This window comes from Microchirus variegatus (assembly GCF_963457635.1).
Source record: "Microchirus variegatus genome assembly, chromosome: 10".
NCBI lineage: Eukaryota > Metazoa > Chordata > Actinopteri > Pleuronectiformes > Soleidae > Microchirus > Microchirus variegatus.
In genome coordinates this window covers 3,774,797-3,794,289 of record NC_139811.1, presented here as the reverse complement: position 1 = coordinate 3,794,289, position 19,493 = coordinate 3,774,797, and the positions used below count along the sequence as shown (strand labels likewise).

The following is a 19,493-nucleotide window of genomic DNA, read 5'->3' as shown; positions in this document are numbered from 1 at the left end:
ACACAGTCAAAGTTCAAAAGTGACACCGCCTGCCGTTTACAGGCCGGTGGCGGCAGCGAGGCGACGTCTCCGCCCTCGCGCCGACGCCATCCGTCCACCTACTGGTCAGTCCCGCTCACTGCAGCATCAGCTGCTTGAGGTTGTCGTGCAGGATGGTGTCCTTGACGTCGCGGAACACCAGCCGTATGTTCTCCGTGTTGATGGCGGTGGTGAAGTGGTGGTAGAGCGGCTTCTGCTGCTGCTCGCGCCGCTTCTTGCGGAAGCACTCCACCAGGAAGCGCTGGACGTCGGCCAGGCTGGTGGGGTCGCCCGAGAACTCGGGGAAGTAGTCTTTGATGGACACCTGCTTCACCTTGTCCTCCAGCAGGTCCGTCTTGTTCAGGAAGAGGATGATGGAGACGTTGCTGAAAACCCGGTTGTTGACGATGGTCTCGAATATGTTGAGGGACTCGCTCAGCCGGTTGGTCTGCCGGTCCTCCATCAGCACCTGCAGGAGGGGGGGGGCAGAATGCAGACAAGTTGCCCTGGAGTCAGAGGAGATGGTGACAGAGCGCTCCTGGTACGAGACGGCTCCACGCTCACCTCAACCAACGAGGCTACGGTTTCAAAGGCGTGGCTTTAATCTGTACATTGTTGTCCTTCCCGTCTGCAAACGTCTGAATTCACTCACCTGGTCGTATTCCGAGGAGGAGACGAGGAAGAGGATGGAAGTGACCGAGTCGAAGCACTCGAACCAGCGCCGCCTCTCCGAGCGCTGACCGCCCACGTCCACCATCTTGAAAGGCACGTTCTTGATCTCAAAGTCGTACTCGTGGATGCCCTTGGTGGGTTTTCTGGCGAGGAGGATGTCCTGCTGGCTGGGGAGGTAGTCCTGCCAACAACACACGAGTGCAATCAATACAAGTTATTGACACCGTTTACACTCCACATGCTTGCTTTTGTGTGCAGGAATCTCCTGATTCGGCTGTTGCTTAGCCTGGGTGACATGCGTTAGCCAGGCGTGTGGTCAAAAAATGCTTTTATGCAAAAATCGCGACTCTTGTCCTCAATGATTGAGTCAAAACGGCCAAAAATCTTCAGTTTTATGAAGTGCTGGGCACGTCAGCGCGTCAACGTTAGTGTTTCCATGACGACCGACGGGAAAAAGACGCGTGTGACGTCATGTTTACGTGACTCCCGATTGTTAAAATGACTCTCCAAAAGTCTAACGCCAGTAACGTAAAACAGAGGCACACACGTACGAAAAGGGCAGCGCCACAAATAATCGCTCCATTTAGACTGTAGGCGCGCTAATGACACTAATTGAGCTAAGGCAGCTAACGGAGCTAACTGGTAAACGTTGCCTGGGGTCAGGCGCCGCGGCACCTAAACATGACGCCACACGCGTCTTTTTTTTTGGTCAGCTGTCGTGGAAACACATCATGCGCTAACGTGCGTTAACATTGACGCCGCCAACCCCCTAGTTTTATAACAATTGAGCCAAGGTTTGTCGTACACTAGCACAACTTTTACAGCCCATTCCCTGTGCACGTTTAGCTTAAGTAGCTAACCGACAATTGCGTCGTCTCTCCCCAAATATTGACGCTGCCTAATCCTGCGAACACTTTACTGTGACACCACACGACAGCAGAGTAGATCCTCAGATCAGCAGATCTATGAACTGAATCATAAAAATTATTTTATCTACGTCCCCTGACCACGCCTCTTTAAAGTGGGAGGTGCCTACTACACCCTCCCCCAGACTTCTACTGCAGTCTCACATGAGACTGAGATTAGAGCTGCAACTGACTATTATTTTCACATTCGATTAGCCTGTCGATTCTTTTCCGACGACTTTCTCAAATGTCTGGTTTTGTCGACAAAATCAGCGTATTCAGTTTTAATGATTTCTTTGTCGTACGGAGCAAAGACACGAGAAAATATTCACATTCAAGAAGATGAAAAAAAATCTGGGATTTCTGTCACAGTGCAGACCAGTTTAATGTCGCAGCTGCTTTGACACACAACATTCCTGACATACGAACACACGCACACATGCACGCACGCAGACACACACACACACAACTGTGAGGCCGTCAAAGAGACGGAGGGAGGGAGAGGACTGGAAGATTCTCCTTAACAATGACGATCAAGCCAAGACAAATAAAAAAGTGGATCTTTGATGTTGTGATGTCGTATTATTCCCAGTCATGTTTTAGCTCTGTGTGTGTGTGTGTGTGTGTGTGTGTGTGTGTGTGTGTGTGTGTGTGTGTGTGTGTGTGTGTGTGTGTGTGTGTTCTTGTACTTGCGGCATACTGAGGACCAGTGAGGGTTTTTAACCAACAAAGTGAGGTAATTTTTACGGAGTGAGGACATTTTGGCCGGTCCTCACTTTGTTTTCATTGAAATCACTTCCTTAGGTTGCTATAACATGCTATACTCAATTTGTCAAAAATTTTAATTTTGGACGACTTTTTCTCAAATTTTGGACCATAATTTTTTTTTCAAATTTTGGACCATAATTTTTTTTTCAAATTTTGGACCATAATTTTTACGACATAGTATAGAATGACGTTTTTGTCAATTTTTTTTTTAAAATCTGGGTCAAATTATTTTTTTTAAATTTTGGGTCAATTTTTTTTTTTACATATTTGGTCAAAAAAAATGTTCAAACGACATAGTATAGTATGCCGTTTTTGTCAAATTTTGGAGCAAAAAAATTTTTTTTAAAGATTTTTTCAAATTTTGGACGACCTAGAATTGTATGACGTTTTTGTAAAATGTTGGACCAAAAATTAAAAAAAAAAAAAATCAAAAAAGTTTTCCAGCCCTTTCTGCTCTGGGGCTCCACCTGCAGACATTTTATGGTACTGCAACCAGTAGTTCTTTGTAGATGTCATTCATGAAGTAGATATTTGTAATTGTGTTGATTTATAAAGTGGAAAATGCTGGTCCTCACTTTGTCAGCAACCCAGTCCTCAGTATGCAGCAAGTACAAGAATGTGTGTGTGTGTGTGTGTGTGTGTGTCCTGAGAGACAACTAACATTCCTAACATTCCAGAGGTGATGACTCATTCCTGACACAGGCCATGCTTGTGAGTGCATGACAGCACAAAGAGAAATAACGGATAGTCTCCCAGTTTTCCTCCTCCTACTAATCCATTCATCTGTGAGGAGTTTTTTTTTTTTTTTTTTTGGGTCCATTAAATGTCAGAATATGTTGATCCCAAACCCGGATAATGATGATGTTCTCAAATGTCAAATAGTTTTGTCCACAAACCAAGATGATTCTGTTTAATTTGCATAAATATTAACCATTTTAAATATATAATAGGAGTTTCAAATGTTACATGAAATGTGTTTATTTTAAGTGTGGCCTCAATTCAAGTGTTTCTTTGTTTTTTTCCAAAAATGATTTTTTAGCTTCTTATATACAAACATATATATATATATATATATATATATATATACATATATATATATATATATATATATATATACATATATATATATATATATATACATATACATATACATATATATATATATACATATATATATATATATATATATATATATATATATATATATATATATATATATACATATATATATATATATATATATATATATATATATATATATATACATATATATATATATATATATATATACATATATATATATATATATATATATATATATATATATATACATATATATATATATATATATATATATATATATATATATATATATATATATATATATATATATATACAGCTTCTTATATACATACATGTATGTATATATACATACATATATATATGTATGTGTATATATATATATATATATACACACAAACAGCTTCTTATATACATACATATATGTATATAGATATACATATATCTGTATACAAATATACACGCATGTATACATGTATGTATATACATATAAACGCATGTATACATGTATATATACACATATATACATACATACATACTTGTATATGTGTGTGTCTATATATACACATATATACATAGATACATATATATATATACATACCCATATATAGACATACATACACATATGTACACACATACACATATATACACACACACACACACACACACACACACATATATACATATACACACACACATATTTATACACACATACATACAGACACACATATATATATATATATACACACACACAATAAAGAAAGAAATCATTAAAACTGAATTATGCCATTTGGAGACATATAATACTATATATATTAATATATAGTATTATATGTACTATAATAATTTCATCTTCAAGACATTTCACTATTGTCAACTAATCCATAATGAAAATAATTGTTATTTGAGCCCTAAATTCAAATATAAACCTTGAACCCGGGTTAAAAACACTGACATTAACTCCACTGAGAAAGATAAGACCACGTTGTTGTGTTAGTGTTTGTCACGTAAGAGGACACATTAGAGGACACATTAGAGGACACCAGCGTCTGTAAAGTGATGTGTGGACATGTTTCCACACCACAGCTGTCAGAGTAACACACAGAGCGTGACACGTACTGAGAGCACGTTATTAGTGGCAACTTCATAAGTGATTTCATCATGTTCCTCTTTATCTCTGTGTGTGTTTGAGCGTGAGGAAGAAACTCAAATGTCACGTCGAGTCATAAAACTTGATATTTGGAAAAAGTGAGGTTGTAAACTGTCAACAGTCCATTGAGAAAACGAGTCACACGCTTCATGTTATGCATTTAATTATGTCTGCGACCATTTCAAGCCGTCAATCGATTACTAAATTCATCATAAACTCATTTTAGATTTAAATAATCATCGTAATAATAAAGTGACAATTTTCTGCTTTCTGTGCAATATATATATATATATATATATATATATACACACACAATTATTATGAAAATAATCATTAGCTGCAGCCCTACACATTATTTAAAAGGTTGTAAGTGGAAGGCAGCATGCATATATATATATATATATACACACACACAAATATACATATACATATATATATATACAATTATATATTATATACATATACACATATATATATATACACACATACATATATATATATATATATATATATATATATACACACACACATATACATAATTATACACACATATATATATATATAATCATATGTATATACACACATGATTATATATTATATACACACACCACAGCCTCTTAAATAGATAAATATTTTCTATAGATTCTTTGTTTTTATATTTTCTACAGTAATGTATTGTTTTATTGTTTGTTCTTAGGTCTATTAGGTCACACATTTGTATGTTTTATTTATTTATCTCTGATGTAAAGCACTTTGTTTCAGCTGTTGTTGTTTTTAAAGTGCTTTATAAATAAAGTTAGATTGGATCCGTTTCTAATAATGACCGTCGTATATTAGAAACAGCATAGAGTGAGTGAGTGACCAGGAGGAAACGTGGGTGACGAGGGAAACTACAGCGTGGTTTCTCTGTGACAGAGAGGGGGTTTTTTTTATGACTTTACGTCACATGACCACATGTGTTTCATTACAGCTCACAGGGCATGCTGGGTAAATGACTGTGAGGGATGTCCCGTCAGCATCACCTGCAGAGTATTCCACTCTGGCTACGCCACACAGACAACCAGCGAGGACGAGAAGGCGTCAGTTTCACTTCTCTTTTTCCAACATCATCACACTCATCTGCAGCATCACACTTCCTGTGAACTGTGGAGCAGCGAGGGGGGGGGGGGGGGGACTTACCGACTGTGCCAGTCTCTCCAAATTGTCCAGGAAATACTTGACGGACTCCCCCTGAGAGAAAGAGAAGAGATAGTGACTTCACTATAGACAATTTAATGAGACACAAGGTTTTTAATGAGCTACAACATCAGTATAAAAATGACCTTCAACAATAACAAAAAAAATCCCTGTGGCTTATGAATAATATCTAATAATATTTAGTCTATATCCTCATATATGAGATATACGGGGATATAAAGCTGGTTGTTCCTCTGAACTCATAAAACCCTACTGTAAATAAAATTATCTACTGTTTATGATCTGTATTACATGACCTTAAAATACATTTATTATTACCCTATTTTCCGCACTATAAGGATTATAGGCCTTATGCAGTGGGTTGGCAAGCGCCTTATAACCGGATTATAAGGCACACCTTCACTGAATGTCCTATTTTAGAACTGTTTTCATATATAGGGCGCAACAGATTATAAGGCGCATATAGAATAGAAGATATTGCAGTCAAACGTTTGACTGGGATTGTGTTATGCATCCACTAGATGGAGCTGTGCTAAAGGGAATGTCAACAAAACAGATAAAGTCAAACTTTACCAATTGATCCATATATAAGGTGCTCCGGATTATAAGGCGCACTGTGGTTTTTAAGTGCGCCTTATAGTGAGGAAGATACGGTACCTTTCATTTCAGAGAATACCTGCTTTATTTCTTTGACTTTTCAACGTTGAATGAAGGATATTTACATGAAATTGACTCTAAATGTGGTCAAATTCTGTTATAGCACAAATAATTACAGACATTTGACATTTTAAAATGTTTTTTGCTCTATTCCATGCATTTATAGTCATATATTTCATTTGAAATCCATTTTCTACTACTTGTGTGTGTGTGTGCACCTGTAGTTAGTGGATGTGATGGAACCTCCTACAGATACAGAACATGTCCATTAAATAAACTCCACTCACTGACGACACACCTTCCAAACTACCAAAGACCATAGTGTGCATTGCTGAAATTCCTCCACCGCGTTTACTTCCTTTACTTTTAGTCAGTCATCGCAGTTGCTGCGTTTACATGTGGTGCCCATACGTCCATCGTGAACTTCCTCATTTTAGTTTGAAAACTCAAGTCAGGAATTTGTAAACTTTCCTAAATCGGGGCAAAAAACGCTTACTTCATTCTGCTGTGAAGCGTGTGTTTGAATCATGTGAACCCAACATCACTGCATCATTACACTCAATCATTCAATACGCCTTCACTAATAAACCTGGGACACATCAAACCACCTCGTAAGATTTAGTAAAGATGGCTAAAGAGTAAAAATCCGACCAGCATAATCTGGATTAAAAGATGACAGGTGGACATTTAGTGATTCTGAGAAAGATTAATTTTGAGTTTTAAGTCATTTTTACTGGGAGAAAAGATTATTCAAAATCTTCTACTGTAAAAAAATTCAATCCCAAAAGTCGGCAGTGACTGAGTCTCTTTGTGTCAGAGCTGCACACACGCACACAGTGTGAGTGTGCGTGTGTGTGTGACAATCACACACTGTGTCTCAGTTAGTGTCTTACAGCTATTTAATTTGCATAAGAATTTCAACAAATGACTACAGCTACAACTGCAGCTTTAAAGACGCCTTCATCATAAGGGCATTGTGGCTCCATATAGCTATTATTTTATCATTATTGTATTATACGTCTGTCGATCGTTTTCCTGATCAATCGGGTGCTTGTTTGGTTGTTTTGGTCAGATGACGACGACCACTCTTAAATGCCACGTTTTGTCCACAAACAAAAAATTGATTAAATCGAAATAAATAATTATTTATTTAAATAATCAAATAATTTCTGCCATATATTGAACAAAGGAACCAGAAATGTGTGTGTGTATATATATATATATATATATATATACACACACACATATATATATATATACATATATATATATATATACACACACACATATATATATATATACATATATATATATATACACATATATACATATACACATATATACATATATATACATATACACATATATACATATATATATATATATGTATATATATATACACACACACACATATATATATATATATGGATATATATATATATACACACACACACACACACATATATATATATATATATATGTATACACACACACACACATATAGATATATATATATATATACACACACATATATATATATATACACACACATATATACACAGAAATATATACATATACTGGAAATATAAAATAATTGTTGTAGCCCATCATCATATTGCCAATCTAGCAGATTTTTACAGATTAGGACATATTATTCCAACCATAACTCAGTTTTGATTGTGAAGAAACAACTTCTCTGTAAAACAGCAGAGTATCATTGAGTATCATCAGAAAAGAGTGAACACAGGACTCTGTGAACGTGGTGAAGTCCCTGATTTCCCTGCACGACAGTTACACATCATTTCCCTGTGACTGAGACACAGTTAGAGCACAACTTTAACTTGTGGGAAATGATGAGGGAGACGGCGAGGAAGGAAGGGCGTGGGGAAGCAGAGAGAGAGAGAGAGAGAGAGAGAGAGAGCCCTTCATTAGCTGTGTGTGTGTGTGTGTGTGTGTGTGTGTGTGTGTGTGTGTGTGTGTGTGTGTGTGTGTGTGTGTGTGTGTGTGTGTGCGCTCAGCAGCTGCAGCTCTGTGAGGAAGAGCCTTTATCTCCTACTGTCAATGCTCGTCTGTACACTCGACGCTCTGTACGCTGCTTACAAGTGATCTGCGACGCACAGTCAGCGCATTTACGTGCACGTTAAAAGTCAGATTTTAGTCGGACTCAAGCGATAATCTGGTTTTCTTCTCAATATCAGGTAAAAACAGCTGTGTTCATCTATAACACGCTGGTGCATGTCGAGCCCTGAATGAACTTGGGACATCACTAGAGCTGCAGCTAACGATTTGTTTTCGTAAATCGATTATTTTCTCGATTTAAAATGTCAGAAAATGTTAAAAAACGACATCAGGGATGGAACTATCGTTTATTTTCATTATCAACTAATCGGACATTTACTTGTTCCATTAAATTATTTGATTATTTGGTCCATAAAATGCAAAAATCAGTGTTTCCAAATCCGTAAAATGATGATCATGCAACTAGCGATTATTTTTGTAATCGATTAATCTGCCGATTATTTTCTCAATAAATTGTTTGGTCCATAAAATGGAAAGAAAATATTCACATTTAAGAAGCTAAAACAATCATGAAAAACGATTATCGACGATCAAAATAGTTATCGATTCATCATTTCTTTATCTGATGGACTTTATGAAATCTTGACTCAATTCTACACAAACCATGGCCAAGTGGAAACGGAACTTGGTTTGTAATGCAGAGGTTTTGCCGGTTCAAATCCCGACAGGTCAAGGATCTAGGGAGCCTTTGAACGAGGAACCAAACCCCCATCGTCCCCTGGGCGCTGCTCAGTGGCTGCCCACTGCTCCTAGTTCTACAAAGGATGGGTAAAATGCAGAGAGGAATTCCCCTATGTGGACCAATAAAGTCCCAAAAAAAAACAACCCTGAATCTATAAGAACGGGAACTCGTAAGCATAACTGGAAACGAAATTGATCAAATTCAAAAGACGCCCCAGCCCTATGAATAATTAAAAGCGCAGTGGATCACAAAAAAAAACTGTCTGTGTGGAAACACGACTCGCAGCACAGATACCGGGTAACACTCACCAGCTGGAACTCCCTGCGGCGGTCGTAGGCGTTCTGAATGCCCTGGTCGGCCCACAGGGCGCGGATGGACGGCAGGTAATGGTGGAAAACTTTGGGCTCCACCAGGCCGTGACCGCGCGCCATCGCCGACCGGGTGTCAAACGCCATCATGGTGTCGCCGTGCCGCTGGTTGGACGGCTTGCCCCATCGGATGTGAAGCTTTTCTCGAGCGTCCACCAACACTCGGATACCTGAACACAGAGACAAGAGAATATCAATTCAAACTTCATTAGGATGTTTTATAGGGATGTGAATCTTTGGGTGGCTCACGATTCGATTCAAAATCAATTCTCGATTCAACCGATTCGATTCATACGATTCTCCATTCAAATGATTCTCCATTCAAACAATTCTCAAAATTCAAAAATGTTTTCAATGCATATGTTAAGGCGAATTATGGCATCAAAACAATACAGTTTGTATAAGATAATGTGATAATGTGATCACAGAAAGGCAAACTCAATTTAAAAAGTTAAAGTTAACATTTATTTATTCAAAACAAATAAAATCTTAAGTTACTGTATAAAAAAATAACTTGCATAAATAAAAGCTTAGGCTAGCTGCCTTTTTCTCCCAGAAGTTACAAAAATAAACTGTACACAAATAACACAAAGTGGTGTTTTGTGTGGTTTTTCAAAATAATTTTTAAAACGTATTGATTTTTTTAATTGATTTTTTAAGTTTATGAACCGCAATTCTTATGTGAATTGATTTTTTTCCCCACCCCTAATATTTTATGGTGCCTAATGGCTGCACTGCGAGTAGTACATGGTTTTTAATGGTGGTCTGATGAAATAAATAATATTGAGCTCCGTCGCACTAAAACATCGCTGGTACATGTCAGCAATTAAACATGTTAAATGCTAACAGGAGACATTCAAAGACTGTGGGAAATCTAAAATCACTTCTGTAGGATCTACAGCTGTGTTGAGCGTCGAGGTGCATTCAAGGAACCTCGTAAATCCCGTCGTTAACTGAACGCTTAATAGATGCAGCACAATTCAGAAGACTTGTTTTAATATTATGTGGACGCTTAAGCAGCTTGTTATAGATTTACAGCAGCAGAGAGTTACACAATCTCTGCTGACCAATGACATATATATACATATATTTAGGTTTCTAAACTCAGGTCAAATACACTCATGACGCCACATGAGACATTTTAAAGTGTAATACTACCTGTCTGGGTTTTATACATTAACAAATCAATATCCTCGTCTTGCCACAATATATACAAAAATGATAAGTCATACCTTTTAGAAATTGAATTAAACTAAAGAATTAAATCATCCGACATGGTGTAAAACAGACGGTGTGAACTCAATGCTGTGGTAACTTGGCACCATATTTTTTTCATCGCTGTTCAAATAGAGTTGCTAAGGGAGGCCGCCACCGTTCGTCACGTGACTGGTTTATCGGCTTCAATCTGGGATTTTAAGAGAAACGGGACACGTTCAAACACAATAAAGTAAAGGTGTTATCCTATTAAATGACACCGATGATGTTACAGCAGACGAATGTCGCCAACGTGTTGCTTCAGCAAGCTGCACGGCAGCTGCGCGCTGTGCTCTTTGCTCCACTCACCCCACACTGACCCGACCATCAGCTCAGCAGCGCCAGGACAAATCCTGACGCATCATTGGACGACCAAAACATCCATTATGGTTTAGATCATTCTCAGCACAACAACTCCATGTTACACCTGTCCTCTCTTATTAAAAACATGTACCTGAAAGCCAACTGTGCACTTTAAGAAGTCTGCAGTTACAATAATTATCCAACTACAGTAATAACAGCAACGTTGTGGGATGAGTTGTGTTATGTTATCGCACAGATTGTTATCCTCCATGTCCCTGGAATGCAGAGATAGAGCCGTGCTACAGTGGTACACCCTCGGGAGGAGAGCGCTGGGTCGATTACATGTATATTGATTTATTTTGTACCCTACAGAAAACATATACACATCTGCTGCGACATGAATATGAAAAATATCACGTTAATATATATCGGACATCGGCAAAAAAGTCAGTTACGGTGCGTCCCTGATTTTATCGAAACCTCCATCCAGTTCTGCATTTGCCTGGTTTATCGTGTTGGGCCAACATTTCAATGGTCAAAGTATAATAACATCAGAGGTTTAAAAAACTGAAAATCAAAAGACCCCGTTGAAACAACGAATGAATCGTCAACTATGTTGATCCTCGTGATTAAAAACAAGATTTCTGCTCGTTTCAGCTTCTTAAATGTGAATATTTTCTTTGTTTCTTTGCTGAACTGAATCAAACTGAATCATTTTTGGTTTGAGGACAAAAACAAAGACATTGGAGAACGTCGTCATTTCCAGGTTTGACAAACACTGATCAACGTAACTTAACATTTTATGAACCAAACGATTCTTCGATTACTTTCATAATCGATACGTCTATAAAGTCGCAGTTGAAACCCCATAAATTCACTTTTTTCCATCGGTTCAGATAGCGATGTTATTCTCAGGTTGTAAGTTCAGGTGTGTAGCGTTAGCTCGCTAACGTCGCGCTCTGTTGGTCTATTAGTAAAACCCAGACACACGGCACAGTATCAACATCATCTCTGTCCCCGTTTATCATCTGACAACAAAGCACAAAGGATTGTGTGAACTCGCCGCTCGACACGCGTCCACGTGTGACCGCAGATTTAACAGTGTGTTTGCATGTTTACCATCATTCACCACAGAAGCACCACCACTACAAAGCTGTGTGTGCAAATGTGTGTGTGTGTGTGTGTGTGTGTACACACTATGTTTGTGTTTCTAATGAGGCAATAAACACTTATTTCTTATTTACAAATCACATCACAAGTGAAAGCGAGAGGACACACCTGAGCAGCTCATGTAATAAAGTGAGTGTGTAGCCCTCTGTTTGAGACTAAACAAAGTTGTTTTACCTCATTATTTTTGTACTTTTATTAAAAAGATAAAAACAGGATGGAGGAGGAGACATATATCAAACGTCCCTGAACAACAACCAGGTTCATTGCCAGTGTCGTTCACCTCTAAAGGTCAATGTGTGTACGGTATTAACTGCATCTAAACAGCTGCTTTGTTGCTCTTCGTGAAACACCCACGTGTTGATTCAGTAACTGCACATGCATCGATGTTGGCTACAGTAAAACTCCATTCAATATTAATGGCATTAATATGAAAGCGTTTGGCAGAAGCGCATCGATCTGCAGAATCAAAACGTCTTCGACCAGTTCAGTTTTCACTCTGCCTTTAAACTGAAAACGTCCCCTCAATGGTTTCCCCCACGGCTCGTCGCTGATAACAGCTGCTGCTATCATGAAAGGTCAAGGGTCAAGTGAGTGGAGTGACCCGAGGGGTGAAAAAAGTGCCATGTGCAAATATGACAGGAGGGTTTAAAATACTGCAGATGACGCCATTTTAGTCGCGTTTCAAACACTTGTCACACAGGTTTTCTTTGTTTACCAACATTAGTTGACATTAGGGATGAAACTAATGATTATTTTCACATTATTATCATTTAATCTGACATTTACTTGTTTGTTTGTACGTGCTCATTTGCACTACTCCGCACTAGCGCAACTGAGACTCTACCTGTTATTTATTTAATATTGTAAATACCACGAGTGCCTGTTCATTGATTATCGTCTAGTTTATGTATATTTATACTCTCTTTGTTTACCTGAGAATATTTATTTATTTATTAAATATTGTATATTTATATATTTGCACAGTGGGTCAGAGAAGACGGAAATTTCATCTGTGCTGTATGTCCTGTAATTGACAAATAAAAAGTAGAAGTTTGGTCCAAATAATGCAAAAATCCGTGTTTCCAAATCCTCAAAAATGATGATGTTCTCAACTGTTTTGGTCTTGTCTGGTCTACTAATCGAAATTGATCAGTTTTAATGATTTCTTTGTTTTGTCGATCAAAGAATATTCACATTTAAGAAGCTGAAAACCAAAAAAAGAGCTTGTTTTAATTATGAAAAAATACACAAAGCAATCATGAAAACAGTTGTATGTGTCATTGAGTAATTGTCAACTGTCCACTTAAGTCATTTTTAAAGATTACAAACTCTTGCTATGCCATTTTCAATACAATTCATGTCACAAGAGTATATATTTTGCATTATTTTGTGTTTGTAAATAACTTATTCCCATGAGATATTTGATAAATCTCATTAAAATGTCATTTTATCCATGTTATTTTGCACCAACGCATATGAATAAGCTTTAATTCTGGCATCCAAAAAGCTGATTTTGACATAAAAGCCATTCCTAAAGTCACCCAATATTTACTACAGTGCTTTATGAATCGATATATTAAAAAGTCCACACACTCCTCTCCTCAGACCACCTCCACCGGCTCATCATGCAAAGCAAAGTCAAACACACACACACAGGTGGCTGAGATGCTGTGATTTCCTATTATAACCGATCTTTCTGTAATGATTCATCGTGACAAAACGGACAGAATTAAACACCTAAGAATAGAGTTTTAACGCGACACGTGGAACACGTGAGACTTGGTCATTATAGAGTCATGATCAGTCCCTGCACAACAGATCCAGATGTTCCCATTTAATTAAACAGCATTTTACTACCTGGATACGACCACGTATGATCTGTGTGTCAACATCAACGTCAGCCTCCGTGTCCTCACCCGACGTTTATCCCGAGACGACGCCACGACACCTACGGTTTCCTTTTTGGCTCAGGACCACGCGTCGAGCATCAGCGACTTCCTCCTGGCCGCCGCTGAGCAAGCCTTTCCAGTCCGACACAACAACACACACTTCCCTGTTCACGCTACACGACGAGAGGGCATTAACACTGCACTGTGACAAATAAGATGCTTGTGTCTCTGCCAAGTCGTTAGCTCAAGACAGCGAGTGAGCACTAGTGCTAAAATACAGACAAAATATCGCCTAACAAGTAGGTCAGCGATCTCCAAAGACTGGTTTGGGACCCATAGATTCACACATTTGCGGAATCTTCCCTACCATTAAGTGAACTTTTATGTGTTTATGTTTTAAATAAACAAAATATCTTTGGATGAGAACACTGAGGCTTTAGGTCAACACCCCAGAAGGCCATGGATATTCAGCTGCTGCTGATGCTCCATGACGGAGATATTGCAAGAAATGGGTCTTTTATCCGGTCTACATATCTGGCCAATGTGCTTCTGTGCAAATGTATAGTGCGTTTGAGATTGGCCGTGAAGCAATCAAGCTGAAAAGTTCAACATATATACCTACTATGAAATGACGAAATGGACGACCAGGTGTGGATGCATCGTAAGAGCAGATTCAAAGCAGCTTCGCAGCTGATTCACAGATACTGGGCCACTTTAAAATCAGATAGCAATCAGATAACAATCGGAAAGCGCTTCACCACGTGCATTTACACATGGTTTTTCTGGCGTCCACATCAACATCTGATTACCATCCGATCACGGCCAACCCCCTCCTTTCATCACTTCTTCTGCAGAGAACACCATCGCCATATCGACGACAACATTAGCCGCACGTGAAGTCACGCCGTTGTACGGACGACTCTCTCGGAAAAGTGCTGAGACCGTGCCGTTTTGTCTGCCACTTTCACGTTAGCTGCATTTACACTTCTGTTCTACGTGGTCACAACGCATTCCCAAACGCCTCCCGACGGACGCCACACAGAGAGAGAAACTGCAGCTCCACCGGCTTCTCATTCAGTAAATGAACATATCAAACCAGTTTACTCAGAGGAATCAAAACACAATGTTTACACTCACACTGTAATTACCTGGTTACTGTAAACACGTATTCAAACACACAGCACGTCGGCCATCTTTTAACGATGGTGCTGCTGCGACAACAACAACACAAACAACAACAGGCTCAAGAGGACAATCGTTTCATCAACTGATTTTACAACTAGAAAAATACAGTTCGGGAAAACTGAGATGGCAACATAGCGTAAGCAAACAACCACAAGGCAAACAACTGCACATACAACTGTACGTGAAGCCAGCACTCGCCAGATTATATTTACAGTCGGGAGCTGCAACTATCAACTCATTTTATAATCAATTAATCGGTTTGAATGTTTTTTTAATAATTACGCTTCTTAAAAGTGAATATTTTCTAGTTTCTTTGCTTCATATGACACGATTAAAATTAAGATTTGTGTGTGTAACTCAGGTGATGCTTACACACGGGGTTCCTCCGATTGTCGGAAACAAAAACAAATGGAATTCCCATTCAGTGACTAATGTTTTCTGTTCATTCATCTCACTCACACACTCATTCACACACAGACCGACAGCTGATCCATCTGCACCTCCTCCTCACACACACAACGTGTGAAGCCTCAAATCAAACGATAACACAAAAAGCTTAAGGACAACTTGGCTCAGAGAAGACGACGCTGTGTCACTATATACTTACACTACATCACTGATATACACCTGTGTTCAATGACACCTGTTCAAAATGAAGGTGTCCAACAAATCTTTGAAAGTGCGACTCATTTTCCCCCTATACATTGATCAATGTGTGACAACAGAATCAGCACCGACTGTCACAAATCGATTCGGTCTTTTTTTTTCGCCCCATCAACGCCTTTGAAAAACACAAGGTACCGTTCTATTCATTCATCATAGAGACACGCACGCATGAGCACTCGCATATTAAAACAACTGGTTTAGTATAATATAGTGTGCTGTCCCAAGTTGTAAAACGTGAGGTTCACTTGGGCCAAAAAACAGATACTGATATACACAACTCTTTCCCTGCATCCAACTGCAAAACTGATATATTTTTCATGCTCTATTGAGCAAAATAGACATAAAAAAATAATGGTTGTAAAGAGCGCCAGCATAGACGTCAAGGAGGCTGCAGCCTACAGTCATATTGGCGTCACATTGGTGCGTTTGCCGATATCAAATCCAATATCTGCCGATACCGATATTGTGACGATAACACATGTAGGTCCTTCATAAAAACCTGTGTCTAGTCATTTGACGAGGTGATTGGACACATTCAGGCTACGTTTACACTAGCTTTCCCCCTGCGTTTGTGCATTTCGTTTACACACAAGCGGCGATTTCGCCTCTGAAAACTCCGGCAAAAGCGGAGATTTTGGAAAACTCAGTTTTCGCGTTTGCATGTAAACGGAGAAACACAAGAGTTTTAGGCAATCTACGCTGCAAAAATGCAACCTTTTTACATTTGGTTATGATCATTTTTACACGTTTGCATTTGCAAATACAGCTCCTATATTACTCCTATATTACAGAGGAGCAGAGACGTGTTTTGGGTTCCGACCTGGACGGACTGCTGTCTGGTGGGAGAACTTTGAGAATGAGGTTATTGTTCTGGAGGAGTGGCATAAGAATTTTAGGATGTTGCGATTATCGCTGCTGTCACTCTGTCACTTGTATAGTTACGTCCATACATCAAAGGTGAGAGGTCAGTCTTTGTTATTGTCGATAAGGATTCTGATTGGCTTGTACGGCTTTCTCCTTCTACCTACACTGCCGCCCACAGGCTTGGCGTAGTTATGACGGCTCTCGACAGCTTATTTACGCGGGTTAATATAAATGGAACCTTTTTTGAAAACGATGATGTGTGCACAAAGTTATTTTGGAAAACGGAGGAAAGAAAATATCCGCTCGTGTAAACCTGTAGCCTCAGACTGGTCCAAAACCTACTTACCCCTGGGTTTAACTGTGTTTTTGACATCTGCTGCTGCTGCTACTACTGTTATGTTCTCTTCTATAATAACCTGGCCTTGTAGACTACAGTTGAGGAGATGATGTCCTCATGTGCTCTTACATGCACCAAACTTGATGTCACACTGAAGTGGTTGCATCATGTCACGCTGTGCGGTTTGTACTCCACTGACAAACGTGCTGAGATGACAGTTTGTCAGAGGCTGACGGTTAAAAAAACCACCGACCGACACACTGTGTTCACCTCTGCTCCACTTTGTAAAGCAGACTTCATTCAAAGTGCTTCGTTTTAAATGATGCACGTAGAACACAGCTCAAACTTGGTTAGTATAAGGATGCTCAAACTTCGCAGCGGGTTGCTTTGTGATTTAACCGGCATGTCAACGTCAACAAAACCCCCCAGACACAGCAGTCAGCAGGGGAGAGAGGAGAGAGGAGAGAAGGGGAAGCACAGGCTCTCGTTGAGCTGGTGGCAGGTTTACAGTAAACACTTTTGGTGCTGTGTTTCAGCGGGGAACACACGAGCACAACAAACCACAGTGTGTGTGCGTGTGTGTGTGTGTGTGTGACTCCACAACAAAGTGAAAAGAAAAGTCCTCGTGTGTGTAGTTGTGAATAAACACCTAAACACCATCACCACCGACAACAACCAGCGCGGAGGACCACACCACACACAAACACCATGGGCGTTTCTGGAGCAGCTAACCGGACTAGCTTTGGTGGAGCACAGCAAAGTGCTGGCATCGCTTCAGCAGCAGCAGCAGCAGCAGCCACAGCAGCAGCTAGCATGGCTACCAACTTCCCACTATGTTACACAGCCCCAGAGAGTTCAAAAAAACAAGCCCGTGTCACCGCGTTAAAGTGCCGGGGGCCGCTCGGCGTGAAACTTACCTTTAATAACGTTGCTAAAAATCGTGGCTCTGAACTCCTCCTTGGCCTTCTGATCGAAGTCCTTCCCGTGGATAATGCGCATCTGCTTGAGGAAAGTGGACTTGCCGCTCTCGCCCGCCCCGAGCAGCAGTATCTTCACCAGCCGCTTCACGTACGTCTTATCGCGATTAATACACTTATCTATCTCCTTGGACTTCCGCAGCTGCTCCGCCTCGCCGCTCGTGAGGAGACAGTTCGGGAAACACACAGATAAAAGAGAGCGGGACGGCAGGAAGTCCGCCATCTTTGAAACAACTTCATCGATACACACACACACACACACACACACAGACAGAGAGAGAGAGAGAGAGAGAGAGAGGACGAGAGAGCAGGCTGCGCTGTCCCTGCCCGCCTGGTGCCTTCACGGGCCGTCGGAATCCACGGCTTCGCAGAGGCGATTCTATTCTCGAGTCTGTAGGGGCCCTAAGCAAAAATTCCCAGGGGGCCCTTCCTTCCAACCAGTGTTGATTCACCATTATGTTATAAATAAATAAAAAATATGTATTTTTTTCGAAATGAATGAAATAACATGGAAAAACCTTGTAATTGAAAAGTATGTGGAAATATAAATGTAAAGAACAATAAAATACTGTAAATAGCTTTAAAAAATATATATATATAAACTTAGTAAAAAAAAATACATTACACTGTAAAGAACCCACATTATAAAACAATATAAATATATAGAACAATAAAATACTGTTTAAAAAAAACATATATAAACTGAGTAAAAAAGATATGCATTACACTGTAAATAATGTCAGGCTCTGAGTGTCGGGGGCCCCCTATCAGCTCGGGGCCCCAAGCAGTTGCCTGCCTTGCCTGTTCACAAGCTGCGCCTCTGTACATTGTAGATACTAATCAAACATATATAACTAAATATATATGTATTATTTTATTTATATATATTTGGTAAAATATTTTACAATAATAATAACTATTATTATTATTTATTTTTGGTTCACTGATGTTTTGACTTAAGGCAAAGTGTAAAACGGACATTCAAAAAATATAAATGCAATAATAAAACCAATCAAAATTCACCCAGAGTTGAACTTCTGACAAATACTGCATTGTTCATTTATTTTAAGCAATGTACTAGGTTGCCATAACATTGCATATGAAAACTTGTGACAACTTCCTGGAATTTGTGATTTATTTAGTTCAATACACAGAGTTGGAACGTAAACCAAATACATTTACTCAAGTTACTGTATTGAATACTTCTTTTGTGTATTTTGTATTTTTTAAGTACAATTTCAAATTAGGATTTTGTATTTTACTTGAGTACAT

At 39.1% G+C, this 19,493-nt stretch overlaps 1 protein-coding gene across 1 annotated transcript; it reads right to left on the bottom strand.

Annotated features, from left to right (window-relative positions):
- LOC310933320 (guanine nucleotide-binding protein subunit alpha-13) lies at positions 1 to 18,459 on the bottom strand. The gene is made up of 5 exons (XM_083896785.1): positions 18,162 to 18,459; positions 9,517 to 9,746; positions 5,773 to 5,823; positions 671 to 871; positions 1 to 487 (listed from the first exon to the last, which is right to left on the bottom strand). The coding sequence occupies exons 1-5, from the start codon at positions 18,442 to 18,444 to the stop codon at positions 116 to 118; spliced, it is 1,137 nt and encodes a 378-aa protein (XP_083752911.1). The 5' UTR covers positions 18,445 to 18,459; the 3' UTR covers positions 1 to 115.
- Positions 18,460 to 19,493: the final 1,034 nt, after the last annotated feature.